This window comes from Triplophysa dalaica, chromosome 14, assembly GCF_015846415.1.
Source record: "Triplophysa dalaica isolate WHDGS20190420 chromosome 14, ASM1584641v1, whole genome shotgun sequence".
NCBI classification, from domain to species: Eukaryota; Metazoa; Chordata; class Actinopteri; order Cypriniformes; family Nemacheilidae; genus Triplophysa; species Triplophysa dalaica.
The window spans coordinates 15461786-15475825 of NC_079555.1; the positions used below are offsets into that span (position 1 = coordinate 15461786).

General features: G+C 38.8%; 2 protein-coding genes across 2 annotated transcripts; both read left to right on the forward strand.

The window, feature by feature from the left end:
- Nucleotides 1–448: 448 nt before the first annotated feature.
- si:ch211-14c7.2 (uncharacterized) lies at nt 449–7934 on the forward strand. The gene is made up of 6 exons (XM_056766936.1): nt 449–779; nt 1817–3703; nt 5636–5835; nt 6242–6363; nt 6803–6926; nt 7180–7934. The coding sequence occupies exons 2-6, from the start codon at nt 1843–1845 to the stop codon at nt 7306–7308; spliced, it is 2436 nt and encodes an 811-aa protein (XP_056622914.1). The 5' UTR covers nt 449–779; nt 1817–1842; the 3' UTR covers nt 7309–7934.
- A 1378-nt stretch (nt 7935–9312) lies between these two features.
- Nucleotides 9313–13932, forward strand: kcnk6 (potassium channel, subfamily K, member 6). Its single transcript, XM_056766200.1, has 3 exons — nt 9313–9811; nt 11093–11488; nt 12930–13932. Exons 1-3 carry the CDS (start codon nt 9496–9498, stop codon nt 13163–13165), a joined length of 948 nt encoding a protein of 315 aa, XP_056622178.1. The 5' UTR covers nt 9313–9495; the 3' UTR covers nt 13166–13932.
- The last annotated feature ends 108 nt before the right edge of the window (nt 13933–14040 follow it).

Genomic DNA, 14040 nt, shown 5'->3' on the forward strand with positions numbered 1-14040 from the left:
AAATGTCACGGCTGGAAATTCACACAAAAATTCAAAGATATTACAAGTTAAGAGAGCTAATACAACTTTTCATAGCAGTCATATAAAATTGCAAAGTGGACACAATATACACTTGAACATATTTTTCTACACTATTACAAAATTAACAGTTTGGCATAAACAAGAAGACAGAATGAATGATGCTCATTGGATGTATAGTATTCTATGTATAGGTCACCATTGACAATAGATGACACAAAATCTTTAAAAACGAATATAAATCAGAAGGTGGCGGTGATTTCATCACTAGGTAGCAAATAACGCCACTGAATGAAGGATTAAACGAGAAAGCCATTATGAAGTTGTGCGCGTGTGCGCGCGATCCATTCGTGCGTAAGCGTAACATCGTAAGCATCGACAGTGTGCGTGCGCGTTGTACACGCTCGCCAATTGGTCATCTGGGTGCACGCACTGGATTGCGGAGGCTCTGCGTTTCAGAGAAGCAGCCTGCGCTATCAGGAGACACGGGGGTGTAGCGTGACGTTCACTTTAACAGGGCACGAGATATACATGGGACACAATAGATTATATTAAAAACCTAGATGGTCTGCTTTCGGAAATCGTGCCCTTAAACTCAGCGCTGTCATGGATGTTTCATTTTCTAAACAACCGAAAATCCACGTGAAGGTTAAAGGCAGATTTCTTCATCCCAGCAGCATCTTCACAGCGCACGACAGCTGGAATTGTGCGCTTCGTGACACCGCCTGTGTTTGAGAATAATGACTGGCACACAGATAAAGGTAAGAGAATACAGGGATAAATGGCTATTTGTGACGCGAAACGATGTTTTTTCTCATGTCAAATTCATGCAGATAATTCCCCCTTCCTACCCATAGCATATGTACGATCTGTACGGGCAAGTACTGGTTAATGATAAATTCCTGATTTGGTGCAAGTGATGCGATCACGTATTATGTGTAGCCTACGTTACGCAGCGTCTTATGATCATCATATGACAGTTATGACATGAGAAATTAGAAAGATGGGATGAAATATTTCACAACCCAGCTCGATGTTTAAAAATAATATAACTAGATTATAAAATATAATATTGTATATGTGTGTATAGTGAAATACAATATAATACAATAACAGTAATAGTATTTTTGTATATATTGCATTTAGTCAAATGATGTCTATAAGTCTTACATATATATTGTTTTATTTTATAATATGTACATATTATATAAACTAGGGTATCAGAGTATACCGTCTGACAATGACCGTGATACTTTCTATATGCTTTTTAATCCTGCCCATATATTTAAATCGTCAAAATATTAAGGAACTCTTACACTTGTATTTTGAGTGTAATTTATTGTCCAAAGACAAACATTTGAATAAATATTATGAAAATATTGTAATAGTGGATTCTTTTGCTCATGATTAACGTAGAGTCACAGTTAGATATTGTTACAGCCCTAAACCAAATACAAATCAACATGTGTATAGAAATACAACATTTTATATAATACAGTTAATGAATAATAGTAATAATAAAAGTGGTTATAATTTTTGAATGATATTTCCTGCATTGTGTGGCCTAATGTTATAAACTTTTGTGTCATTAATATTAATTCCGGAATTCAAATATGTAGTTTGTATAATTTATTATGAACTCTGTAGAATTCATATATTTTACAGTTTTAGAGCTGGCATCTCTTTTGTAGCAGTAATTTCAGGAATTATATATGCAAATAGGATTATATAAAAATATGCATATTTAAGTAAACACTCCATGGCTTAAAGAGAAAAACTGTATTTTTACCCACCACAGCATTTGATATAATTCCCTGAAGAATAATGCTCCAACGAAACAACAACAATAACCACCCCTGCTTGGATATGACCCATAGAGAGCTTATGCATGACTGCATAAGACCTAGTGTCTCCTTCACTAGTGCCCTTGAGTTTGGAGCTATTCCCCTTATTAAAGGCCTGAGAGCATGGGCTGTAAGTGGTGGCTACTCCAAAGCTAGAAGAAAGGCTGTTGCTGGACCTCGGGGACAGGGCATGTGCCAGCAGCCTCCTGAAAACAGGGTTGGGCAAAGAGGCTGGGCAGGTCAGGTCAGTAGTAGCTATGGCCAGATGCCAGAGAGTACATCTAGTACAACGAGAACTCCCGGGGTCAGACAAGGTGGCCTCGGTGCACTCGTAACTGTGGCCACGCTGAAAGGCACGGAGGGGGGTGGCCGTCAGACTCAGACACGCTGCCTCTTTCTCAAAGCCCAGGGAAGAGGTAACTACATCTGCGCCGTGGAAAACCGCGGGGGTGGGATGAGAATCGCAGGTGCACGGACTGACGCTGTTATTCTGGAGGGGGAAAAGGAAAAAGTTAGATCTATAGGACCAAGGCTGTTTCAAGATGGGACAGACGGAAGTGGAACTCTGAAAGCCAAGCCCAGGGCCATAAGAAAGTGGAGAAAGTGCAGTAAATCAACAGGAACAGCAGAGAAAAAAACAAGTAAAGGGAAAATCACTAATCCACCTCGTGAGCCAGAACGTGATGACAAAAACAATACTGTGATCTCAGAGGAGTCAATTAACACATCACCAGACAGGATAAAGCAATGCCAGAAAGAAGAAGATACAAGTCAAGAAGACACGACTGAGCTTAAAAATGACAAAAGGGCTCATTCACCCATATCAATGCATATTGTTGCACCCGAGAGCACGGACACACAAACCTACTGCTCTTCTGCCAAACCATGTGCCAATACCGGTGAGCAGATTGAGGATGGGATGGCTAGTAGTCCATCTGATAATTGTTTGGAAAATTGTGAACGATCTAGTTGTGCCAATGATGAACCACAGGGAGACATTGAGATCAGTAAATGTGATCATCACCTCAATGCAAACGATATTCCGAATATTGAAAAGAGTAACAAAGACAGAAATCCATGTGCCGTTGTGCCAAATGTACCATTTGTACTATGTGAGACTACCCTTGATACCTTTGAAATAAAACCGACCACACCAAACTGTAATACTGAGCCAAGCGTAGGCCACCCACCCATGAAAGCTTCCTCTGAGGATCCTGTCAACAACATTCATGAGAATCAAGATCAAGAATCCAGGACAGATGAGTGCTCACTGAACTGTGAGAATCAACATTCGGTGGAGAATCTCACAAACCCATCACAAAGAGGCGGGCCTCCTGACGCAAGCTTTACAGTGAAGCCGGCGGGTTGCATGGGGCACAGATGCATTCCAGCAAGAGCAGCGAGCAACACCAATGAGAAGAATTGGAAGCCTCCGATGTGCTCACCTCAGCAACGGGAGGAATTAGTTTCAGAACGCAAGATACTTGAAGTTCAGCAATCTAACAAATCCTCTTCGCGAGGATATGGCTCGTCAACAGCCGATGAAACTGTAATCAGTGTTCAGTCCCAGTCTAATCCTGCCCCTCCCACCACTGCAGCCATAGCAACAGCCATCCCAGCAGAGGGGGGGGCTCGAGGTGAAGACTTGCTGCCACTGGAGAACTTTAGAGATTTACCATCAGAGCTGACAAGAGACGGGGACAACGTGGCCACGTCTCATGAATTGGGTGACGGGGATGAAGATGAATTTGGGGCTTTCATGCAAGCAGGTGGGACGCAGCTCTGGACGACCGGCTTCACTGAACTTCAACAGTCGGCTTCTGGAGACGATTACAACAGCGGTAAGTACACACAACACTTTAAACACTTCACGTTTTGAAAGTAGGGAATTAAGTACTTTTGTCACACGATGAAAGTAAGAAGTATGTTCTCGGCATGTTTTGTGTTTGCATGAGCAGTTCTTAATAGTCTGATTTGACCTGGATTCCTGCAGACCCCCTCGCTTCCCCCGACCTCATGTGAAGATATTAATTATTTAAAGCACTGCTTGGAATTCCTCATCCCCCCTCCAAACTACAGACCCTCCCTCTCTCTGTTGCTGTGTATAAGCCTCTGGCAGAAGGCAGCATTAAACAGATATGCAAAAGCCAGGCCAATGGGACGAAAGTGGAGGCCAACCTTCAGAATGCTTTAGGCGTACTGTGTTTGTCTTCAAAAGAAAGCACAAGCACAGTATGACTTATTCATCTTACAAATCCTTTTGGGTCAAACCACAATGCTTTTAACCTTTGTATGGTGTTTACACTCTACGAAAAGTGGTTCTTGGCTTGTAATTATTACATTTACGCATTTGGTAGACACTTTCATCCAAAGCAACTTACATTGCATTGTACTTTACATTTGTTTCCCCTGGGATCGAAACCATGACCTTGGCGTTGCTAGCGAAGCCACAGTTATTTCTATATAGAACCATATCTTTAAACATGCTGTACAACAACTTTATCAAATGGTTCTGTGTAGAACCATAAGAGGTGCCATATTACACTTCTTCAATAAAATGGTGCTAAAAAGCACCAACAGTGGTTCTTTGGCTGGTAAAGAACCTTTAAACGCCTTTAACAGGTTCTTTGTATGACAGTGGTGCTATATAGCACCTTAAACACCCCTTAGAACCGCTAAGGAACCATACAGGGGCTTAAAAGGTTCTTTATATGGAAGTGGTGTTATACAGCATGTCAATCATCCCAAAGAACCACTTTAGTGCTATATAATTTATTCTAGTAGACCCACATTATTATTAGGTTTTAAATGAATACAAGCCGCTATAAAAAAAGTTAAAATAATACATAGACCGTGTGTGGTTCATATTTGTCATTTACCTTAAAGGTATAAAGGTACTATTCATTTCTTGTCAAAACAATTTACTAAAAAAATCTATAATGCAGGCATGGGTTAAAATACATGCTTATCTTGAATAAATCTATATTTCTGAGGTTAAAAAAAACAATAAACTGAATATTTTATTGTTATGGATCCGATTGATTCAAACATCACACAAGGGTTCAATCTTTTGTTTTTGGCAGCCACCCTTTAACACTAATCTGTTGGATTAAAACTGTTTTTCAAAATGAGTAAAAATGAGGTGATCCAGGTAGTCAAGCTGGTTAAGCTTTTGTAATTAGGTCATGGAAGTAGATCATTTCACCTGACAAGCGGTTTATGGCTGGGAGACGTTTACCACAATAGACACTGGTGCCAGACTTTAAATTACTTGTTGGACATTCTGTTTACAATGTTTAAAAAGTAAAGTGAAGACACTTTCATCACCACCTGTTAGTTATTACACATTACATTGATGCAGTGAAATGTTGCTTGTGTTTGTGAAAACATTACCACAGCAGAAAGCAGAACTTCGTTGCATTAGCATAACACCTACTCTTCTTGTTTCCTGTATGTGAGCCAAGGATATTTTAAGGGATATTTCACCAGACAAATCATGTCATCATTTATTCACCCTCATGTTGTTCAAGACCTGTAAGACTCTATGTCTTCATTGGAACACAAAAGAAGATATTTTGAGAAAAGTCTCTGTGGTTTGTTGTTCGGTTACTAGCGTTCTTCAAAATATCTTCTTTTGTGTTCTGCAGAAGAAAGTAAGTCATACAGGTTTGAAACGACATGATGGTGAATAAACCATGACAGATTTAAATTATTTTGGGGGTGAACTATCACTTTAACTGTTCAGACTAACATGAACCTTCATCTTCTCTCAGGAGATCTGAAGAGTTGCACTGATGCCAACGAATCTACATCCTGGCATTCTGATTGGACGGTAATCCATCCATTCCAGCAGTCAGAGAGCTCATGGGTGGCCTTCAGTCAGGAGTCTGTGGAGCAGAAAGCGCCCGATGGCCAGTGGTGGCTTTCTACTGTAGACAAACCAAACCTTTTACTTTCTCCTATTCATGATGTGGTATGGATTCATGCTTCTGAATCATAATTTTCATACATTCAAGTATTTTAAAGACACTGAAAATGATCCAGTAAATGATAATCTACACCCAGCTGTTTCTCATAAGGGTTTGTTCTGAAATAATGACAATATGCACAATATAAATAGAAAACTATGACTGTACATTATCCCATTTATACACTTATACTACATATCAGTTTATCTATCAAAACTAGTTTGATCAATAAGAATCAAGTATTAGAGAGTGCCATGTAATAAAATAAAAATGACCTGCTCATCCTCAACAAACACCATTGCCTTCTTTTTCATTTATTCTCAATTATATCAAAACACGAATGGTTGGTTGAATCCAATCTCTATTATAAGAGTAGATCCTCTAACGTGCTTCTTTTGTGTTTGCGTGTAGTCAAGTGTCTTTCAAAAGGCCTTCCCTTCAGAAAAGCCCTCCCATGAAGATCCTGATGACATTCCTACACTAACACAGCTTCTGCAAGGACCAGATGGAAATGGCAATACAGGGGATAACAGGTATGTAGATAAAGGATGCTGCACCCGTTTTATATTCTTTATTTGTATTTAACCATATGAAACTACAAATCATTGTTCAGAATATGAAGTGTAAACTAACTGTTGAATACGATTATCTTTTACTGCCATCTTGTGGTCAACAAAAGGCACTACAGCAACGTTTCGGATAAAATGTGGTGGAGCACAATGAACCGACTGTTGAGCCTTAAATTCTCGATTTTATACTCTTGTTAAAGACTGACAAATCTTTACTTGAGAATTACACACACAATAGGGGTATAATTTGTGCGTTTTAAAGGGATAATTCACCAAAAATGAAAATTCTGTCCTCATTTACTCACCCTGAAGTAATCGCAAACTCTTGTAAATGTATTTGTTCTGTTAAACTTATGACAGAATTTCATTTTTGTATTAACATTTTTTGTGCTTTAACCCCTAGGGAGAAAACCCTACTTGATGGCCTACAGGATCTGGACCGGATGATTGGTCTGAATTGCAAGAGGGCGGAGTCTCTGTCTTGTAAACTTCTCCTTCAGTCTTTGCATTTGCAACGTCCCAGCTCTGTGAGTTTGCATTACTTCAGCGGTTGAGATATTTGAAACCATTGCAATAACGTATTGTGAAAACACTGTGAACTTCACTTGTAAGATTTTGCTGCGTCTGACACATCACAATTCTTGGAAACTTGCAATGGTAATATATATATAAGATACTTTAAACCAAAAATTGTCATTCAAGAGAATTTGATATAAACAAAAATTAAACACAAATTATTTGTTAAACAATATAACACACGATCGTTCTTCTTTACCTCAGGATTGTGTGACGGTTCGAGTAAAGGGCAGTGCCAGATTTTCTCCAAATCTCCCAACGTCCAACCAGCAGTTGGCTACGAGTGCTAAAAGAAGACTGTCTTATGACTTTAACAGAAATATCATGACTTAGTCTCCATATCTTCTGAAACACTTTTGAGCGATGCTTCCCTTAAACAAGGAAATTCAGAGAAAAGGAGCAATACATGTCGGAAAAAGCGAATAACTGCTTTTTCCTGCATTGACTTCTGTTCAAAGTTCATTTAAAGTGTATTTCTCTTTCAATGTCCATTCTCACAGTAGATTTTGTTTTCTCATTCAGCTGTGTATCCAGAGACATCTATGTTTAACCACACCTTTTTAGACCATTGGGGGTTAGGTTAGGACAAATACTTGATCTAATAAAAAAAGTGCCAAAATATGGAAAAGGTGGAAGAAAATGTCTGCAGGGCTGACTTTGGGTGAAACAATTGGCTTTCCCAAAATATTGTTTTATTGCAGAAGTCCCAAAAAGACTCTGAAAATATTTTCACACATGTGGTCCCGTCTCAAAGAGAAATCCATTTTCCTGTTTCCACATATTATTTTCTTGTGCTTGATGTGTTAAATATGAACATGTAGTGTGCCATTTTTAACTAAGGGTGAACACGTACAAATAGAGACCATATTTTCAGAAGTGTTTTAAAATCAATGTTAACGTTTTAAATGGAGCCTGTAAGCTTGTTTGTTGATAAATGTAATAAAAAATCTGGGAAGGTCTTATTGACTATCAGAATATGATTTCTTATATACTTTTCATATTAATCTTAAAGACTGTACAAATAGCAGCAATAGATTCTGAATGCTAAATCATTTTAGGCAGACATTTGTATTTGGATATTGCAATGATAAAGTAAAAGTAGCATTATAAAAGAATACTTCATAAAGGTGTAGCTCATTTTGTGGTCTGAACATTTAAATAGTCCATAAAACATCTCCCTTGAAAAGAAACATATAGGCAAACTTTGCCTTATTAGATGGACTTGCTCCTTATGTAACCAAGAAAACAGTTTCATTGTGTACAACTTCTCACACTCCTCACACAACCCTTTGAGCACAGAGGGTAGTGAAATATATTTACTGAAGCAAACTAGAGGGAACGAAACTGTTTGGACAGAAAACAGCGACATGTGACTCTGCCATCCCTCATCATAAAAACCTACTCCATTAAGAGCTTCTTTGTTCTTCCTTTGCCATAATATTTGTTATTTCACCAGATGAATTATGTAAGATGCAAGTTGAAACAAACACACATTTGCATCTTCATTTTCTGCTCCCTCTTAAATAAGCGTAATGTAATATCACCATTTGTAGTTCTGAAGCAGTGGGTGGAGATCACAGGTAATTTGTCAAAACAAAAGTAACAAAAATGATCCATCTTGTAAATTTGTTATATCACTGCTGTATCTAAATATTCCATATTTATATTTTTTTGTCATTAATTCTTATTATAAGACACCTATTATGTTTGTCACTGGGTTTTTCAAATATCCAACCAATAAAACGTATTAAAAAGTGCTTAACAACTTCGACAACAGCGTATGTAATCATCTGCCTGCTCCATTTCCTGAAAAACAGCAAATTTGGACATCAAAGGTTTCAGAAGGACAGCGACGATATGCAAAATATCTCAAAGCTGCATTTAGTCAATATAGGCATACAACCTGCTGGAACAGATACCAACAAATACCATTATGAACCATAGATGTTAACCATTTCAAACAATGTGAATGTGTGGTTTGGGTCTTATTCCAGTAAGAGGAAATGTAATGGTGTCCTATTGGTTCAAATACGCCAGAGAACATCCCAACACGTACCAGTAGAGACCCACATAAACCCTTTTTGTTTCCATCAAAACCAATGCAAATCAATAATTGGCCTACCCATTGAATCCATTAGGATTTCAGAGATGGTTTCACTTTTTCAGCAAGGCACATGTTTCACATACCAGAAACAATACCATCACATATATTCTAACATTGGCATGTGAAACACGAGTTTAATAACTTTGCTCCTCGTCATAGACAGTACACATTCAGCACGTAACTGCAACTATTTCATGTATATCTCAAGGTGTTGAGGTTTGTTTTTCACAACGGAGGAAACCCACAAAGCATCGTTTGCACCCATGTGATCAAGTTATTTCCTGGCCAACTTTTGGTAGAGGGTGGAGGAATGTGGAGGGTGGAGTTCAATCAGTCGTCCAAATCACTAAAGTCAAAGCTCTGACACCGAGGGAGAGTCGGTGCTCAGTCTCATCCGATTACTTGCGAACATCACCATGTCCACGGCAGTGAAGTCTTGCTTTGTGCTCATCGGTTTCATCTTAGCATACATGAGTTATTTGATATTGGGTGCGCTTGTTTTCTCTGCCATCGAGCGGCCCGTCGAGGAGAACCTGAAGTCTGAGCTGAACTCCCTGAAAGAAGAGTTCCTCAACCTGAGCTGCATCAACGCCACGGCCTTTGAAAGTTTCTTAGAACAAGTTTTAAAAGCGAACAAATACGGCGTGTCCATCCTTGAAAATGCATCGCTTCGGACGAACTGGGATTTGGCGTCGTCGTTGTTTTTTGCCAACACCATGGTCACGACAGTGGGTGAGTTTTACGGTATTATTTCACGGTCTTGGAAGTTGCGCGTTGTTTGATGTACCGGACACGTTTATGCGTTTAGCAGATGCATGTCATGTATTGTTAGTCTATGCACACGAATAGTTGTACAAAATGTACAAAAACATCAGATTTGGTGCTGTACAAAGTTTCAAAGTTCGCCCGCGCTGTACAAACTTATGGCGAGTGCAAACAGTGGAGAGTAGATATGCTACTTATACTCTTTATGAAATGGACTTATTCTTTCCTTATATATATAAAGGCATGTATGTATGAATGTAGGATTTTGGTAATCTTCAATACTATAACTTATCAATCATTCTGGAAAAAAAGCGTCAGAGAAATTCTGGATTTAATTGTAATAATCGTATTGGTTTTAATGGAAACTGTAATGATGTGTGCTATTTGTAGCCCAGTGTATACACGATTTCCTCAGAAGCATTTTATTAGAAATGCAAATAGGTTGTAGGGTCACAGGGTTTTTACTTGATGGAAACATAAAACCAAATGTTCACCTGGTTGAAAGAGGAAGTGGTTTGTAGGGATAGTTCGCCAAAAAACCCATCATTATTGAGTCCACCTGATGTCTGTGAAACCTGTATGAATTTCTTCTGCAGAATACAAAAGAAGACATTTTGAAGAATGTTGGTCACCAAACAACAATGGGCCCCATTGACTTCAATTGTATGAACACAAAACCACTGAGACATTTCTCAAAATATCTTTGGTTTTCCACAGAAGAAACAGTCAAACATAGGGTTTTGAATGACATGAGTGTGAATAAATGATGAACTATCCCTTTAAAATAAGTGATGTTTTGTATACCAGGCAAATGTCATAGCAGTCTGACAGTTCCTCTGTAAGCTTAAGTAAACAGAGGTGAAAGTTCAAAAGGCATTTTGGAGAAGCATCTGTGTTATAGTTGAAAATATTTTTTTCTGTCACGCTGACATATGACTATAACTATTCTTGAGGTTGGGCATCAGTGCAAGCTTTGTTTGCCTTAACTTTCCTTCTCAGTAGTAAGAAATAGACGCGTAATAGAACCTATGTGTCCTCATAAAGCTTTCCATTCATCGAGCCTGTTAACCTCAACCGCTGACCTGTTCTTTGTATGAAATTACACAAAAATGTTTATTTTGTCATGCAATCACATGCATTATATTATTAGCAAGTTAAAGACGCAAGTTCCTCAGTGTTGCTAAGTTTGATTGCCGTCATAAATTTGACTCCCTAAATAAACCACTGTTCCTTCTTCCTCTCTCTCAGGGTATGGTCACACCACGCCGCTCTCTGACACGGGTAAAGCTTTCTCCATTGTGTACGCTTTGATCGGAGTGCCCTTCACCATGTTAGTGCTCACAGCCTGCGTGCAGCGCCTCATGCATCCGCTTACCTACGGGCCCATCTCCGTGTGCCAGCGACGGGCCGGATTGCAGCCACGCACTGCCAGCGTCATGCACTTTATTGTGTTGTTGTTGCTGGTGGTTCTGGCCTTCTTCGTGGTGCCTGCATTGGTGTTCAGCGCTATTGAAGAAACCTGGTCTTTCTTGGATGCCTTTTATTTCTGCTTCATATCCCTCTGCACCATAGGACTGGGAGATTTTGTGCCCGGGGAAAAACCAGGACAGCAGCTCCGGGGTCTGTACAAGATATCCGTCATGGGTAAGTCGAATTTTGACATAAAATTTGTGTCACCTTTTAGTTATTCCAAATCTGTATGCTTTCTTTGTTGTTGGACCCCATTGACTACCATAGTAGGAAAACTGACAATGGTAGTCAAAAGCGCCCAAGAACTGTTTGCTGTCCTACATTCTTCAAAACATCTTCTTTTGTGTTTAACAGAACTTATAAAATTATAAAGCAATTTTTCAACTATGGTAGTCAATGGGGTCATTCTTCCAAATATCTTTCTCTGAGTTCATCACAACAAAGACATTTGTTCAAATTTGGAACAACTCAAAGGTGAGTAAATGACAACAGAATGTTCATTTTTGGGTGAACTTTTCCTTTAAGAACAGATTATGAGGTAAACACACTTTTTAGTTTTAATTAAAAAGAACTGGGTGTTTCAAATTATGTAGAAAAATGTATAGATGCGGATATTTACTTTCTCACTACTGTCCAGTCAGTTGAAACCTTGTATTTGCTCACTGAAGAGTTTTACTCTGTTTTCACACTGAACTATTTCCTTGTCACGTTACGTCACTTTCCAAGTCCTTATTATAGGAGTGGTGCAGTGCAGTAACGTTTGTTTAAGGCTGGGCTGTCATAAAGCGGGTCTAAACGGTACTTAACATTATTTATTTAAAGACACTGCACTTGAAAGGTATTGTTTGAAGAGGCTTCAGGTGAATTTTCTTGGGAAGATCAGGTTTAAAATTGTGCGACTGTCACATCACATTTAACATCAATCAAAAACAAACAATACACATTCAATTCATGTGATTGTTTTCCTTTGCACACTAAAGTGGGCAGCCAGTAATCAATAAGGCCTGCAAACCAAAAATAAGAACATATGATTATATTTAAAAAAGTAAAATATAGTATAATTGATATACTTAAAGAAGCAATGTGGAGGATCTAGTGTTGAGGTTGCAAATTGCAACCAACGGCTCACACGTTACTCCTAAGATGTCGTCATGTTTTTGCTTCTTTGCTGAATTAAATAACACATTTTCAAAATGTACATAGAGCAGTTTGTCCATTTATAGCTACTGTAGAAACAACATGAATATGTAGTATTTTTTAATTTCTTTGCCCAGTCATTTCCATCAGTCCTCATTAGCAGGATTGTTTCTCAAGCTATTTAGGTTAAAGTCAGACTCAGTACTGTACTGTAATGTTCGTAAGAGGATTACAGTTAAAATCGTCTTTTGGTGAGCTAAATGGTCATGTGAAGCACTATTTCTATTCTTATATAATGTGATAATTGACCGTTATATCAAGCGTTATGTACGGTCGACAAAATCTTGTTTATAATAGCATCAGTGATAATGTAGATGTCTCATAAATGTCTTCAAAATCCTGGAACACAGTGCACTAAATGTTGACCTCAAGATGTTTTGTTGTATACGTTCTCAATACTTGTTCGTTTCTCTTACAGTGTACCTGTTCGTGGGCTTGATGTTTATGTTCCTGGTCCTTCGCACCTTCCACAAGCTTGCTGACGTGCACGGGTGGACGGCTTTCTTCCAACTGCCGAGCTACGATGCAGATACCGAAGATAAAGAGCCCATCATTGAGCAGGAGCCTGATGAAGAATCATCGCAGACTGACAAAGCCTCCGTTCAACCCCTGGATCCAAGATCTCAAGCTTCCTACAGCTCTATAAACAGATAAAGACTCTTTCCTCGTTCATTCACACACTCGGAATGGTCACTTTCCTTCACAGTGTCCTGCATAAGTGAACAGAGTTTTCGTTGCATTTTTGCAGCGTGCCCCCCCAGCATCCACAAGGTGAAGACAATCATGAATGAGCACGTGCAATATAATACATCTCACTCAGGGGACGGAGCAGGGTCTGATGTTTGGGATGAACAAGAGTCCGTGCAGACTTTGGTTCATAAAAGATGTGATTGCTCTAACCCAAAGGACTTTGTTTCTGATGGGTTTTTGTTATGTGTATGGTCTTTGTGGGGTGTAGAAACTGGCCCCCAGGACTTCCAAGTGGGGGATTTTCTTATTCCTAATTTACCAATTGATGTGCCATTCTTTGAAAAAACCTTTTGTGTGGAAATTGTGACTAATGCTAATCCTAACGTTCAGTGTTTTCAGGTTCAAACTTATTTCCAGATCACCGTTTGTGTTAAGTTGCACAGCATACGCCACGACTACTCTGTTCTGTAGAAACAGGAAGAGGAGGATGAGGCTTCTGTGAATGTGTAAGAACATAAAATGCACTTAATAACTGGCTTTTTACCCAAGTTTACTGAATTGTTGTATAGTCATTATTATACTGGATACGGTTTGTCTTTATTGTAGTTCATTTATTCATTGTATCATTGAAATTCAGAGACACGAAAAGGTGACTGATATTCACTGTCAGAGATGTAAAAGGGGTTTTAAGACATGCATGCACAGAAAAATAAAAAAGTTTTGTTTTTTGATGGCTGTCTATCAGAAATGTATTAAGAACCACACTCTTAAAAAAGGTGCTTCAAAAGTTTCTTCCATGCCATAGAAGAATCTTTTGGTTCCATAAAGAACCTGTAACC

What these genes read in the sequence shown, in the direction of transcription:
- si:ch211-14c7.2 (XM_056766936.1), top strand. Translation starts at nt 1,843, where the DNA reads ATGCTCCAACGAAACAACAACAATAACCACCCCTGCTTGGATATGACC. An exon ending in GGCAATACAGGGGATAACAG is followed by an intron (nt 6,364 to 6,802) that starts GTATGTAGATAA and finishes TTTAACCCCTAG; the next exon opens with GGAGAAAACCCTACTTGATG. An exon ending in ATTTGCAACGTCCCAGCTCT is followed by an intron (nt 6,927 to 7,179) that starts GTGAGTTTGCAT and finishes TCTTTACCTCAG; the next exon opens with GATTGTGTGACGGTTCGAGT.
- kcnk6 (XM_056766200.1), top strand. Translation starts at nt 9,496, where the DNA reads ATGTCCACGGCAGTGAAGTCTTGCTTTGTGCTCATCGGTTTCATCTTA. An exon ending in CACCATGGTCACGACAGTGG is followed by an intron (nt 9,812 to 11,092) that starts GTGAGTTTTACG and finishes CCTCTCTCTCAG; the next exon opens with GGTATGGTCACACCACGCCG. An exon ending in GTACAAGATATCCGTCATGG is followed by an intron (nt 11,489 to 12,929) that starts GTAAGTCGAATT and finishes TTTCTCTTACAG; the next exon opens with TGTACCTGTTCGTGGGCTTG.